The following is a 1,348-nucleotide window of genomic DNA, read 5'->3' as shown; positions in this document are numbered from 1 at the left end:
CGCGCACAAGCAGCAAACCAGCTCTATGAGGACTGCGATGCTGTCAAGGGCCAGGACGACTTGCGTCCTGGCGACCTCGCAGCCAGGCAAGCACTGGTTGCCGATCGAGTCGTGTTTGTGGATTTGCGCTCGGGTTGTAGCACGAGCGCTGGCCCATCGACCGACACCTTGCAGGTGCCAAGGTCGAGCAGTGGCTCAAGACTCCCTTCGACATCGCGGCCTTTGGCCCAAGAGCCGCTCTCGGAGCTCTTGTATCGCTGCCCGAACGGCTGCAGATGATGTGAGTTTGCGAGCGCGCCTCGCGCAGTGATCTACCAGCGGCACCCGACGGGACAGCCCTTGCCGCCGGCCACAGATCCCGCCTTTGCACCCACGAAACGCCCCGTCCACCTGTATCTACAGCCAGACTGACGTGGCCAAGATCCAGGAGCTGGTGCAGAGCCCGCGGCCGATCGATGAGAAGCAGCAGCTCGTGCTGCAGGTGGGGCTGCACTGCGGCACGCCGTACCGCGGAACACGCGTACCCCGCTCCTCGCCCGCAAAAGCCCTCTGGATAGCTCAAACACCCCCATCAGAGCAGTCCCTCAGAGCCATGCCACCAGCCCAGCACCTCACCTGCCGCGGCCGTGGCCGCCCCGCTCCTGGCCGCCGTTGCCTCGCCACTCGCATGGACGCACCTCCGTGCGAACGCCCACCCCCGCCCCCCTCACCACGCATGCGCATGCGTATGCATGCAGGAGGTGGAGGACACTCTGGTCGAATTCCTGCAGCGGGGCGCGGGGGTGGAGACGGACGTCCTCTCAAACCTGAAGGCCGCGCTGCCGCAGGTGCGACGCCGCAGCGCCGCAGCGTCGCAGCACAGCATTTGCCTCGCAGCTCAGCAGCTGCAGCGCCGCCGCGCAGCAAAGGCAGCGCCGCGCGCCGCAGCGCAGTGGCGACGGGTCCCCTGCCACCTGCCGCACCCACTAGCCCCCGCGCATGCTTGGGCCGGGGACGGGCGGGGCATCAAGCATTGTGTGCGGCGCCTGCCTCGGCGGAGGGTTGTGTGCAGCTGCCTTGCCACGCACCCCTCGTGGCAAGCTAGGTCATCATCCGCCCAAAATCACAACATCATTACAAACAGGACTTGGCTCAAAGGCTGGATGAGGTCGTCCCGCCGGTGCCCGGAGAGGAGGCCGCAGCCACCGGTGGCGGTTACGGCGCTTATAACGGGGACGGCGGCGGCGCGTACGGCGTGCCGGGGTACAGCGCACCCCCCGCGGTGGACGAAGCGGCGGCGGCTGTGGTGTACACGGGCGACTCTGTGGCTGACAGCCAGATCGGTGGGTGTGGGGGCGGGGCGGGGGGC

At 67.8% G+C, this 1,348-nt stretch overlaps 1 protein-coding gene across 1 annotated transcript in view; it reads left to right on the top strand.

Moving 5' to 3' along the window:
- Positions 1–275: 275 nt before the first annotated feature.
- MNEG_13610 (hypothetical protein) overlaps positions 276–1,348 on the top strand; it is a gene marked incomplete at both ends in the record, with an annotated part of 2,453 nt that continues 1,380 nt past the window's right edge. Inside the window, 4 exons of the mRNA XM_014037918.1 lie at positions 276–280; positions 403–481; positions 738–827; positions 1,124–1,322. Of these exons, the coding sequence (XP_013893372.1) occupies positions 276–280; positions 403–481; positions 738–827; positions 1,124–1,322 (373 nt within the window). The remainder of the gene's footprint in view (positions 281–402; positions 482–737; positions 828–1,123; positions 1,323–1,348) is intronic.

The sequence above is a fragment of the Monoraphidium neglectum genome (assembly GCF_000611645.1).
Source record: "Monoraphidium neglectum strain SAG 48.87 unplaced genomic scaffold scaffold03934, whole genome shotgun sequence".
Lineage (NCBI taxonomy): Eukaryota > Viridiplantae > Chlorophyta > Chlorophyceae > Sphaeropleales > Selenastraceae > Monoraphidium > Monoraphidium neglectum.
This window is presented reverse-complemented; position numbering and strand designations above follow the sequence as displayed.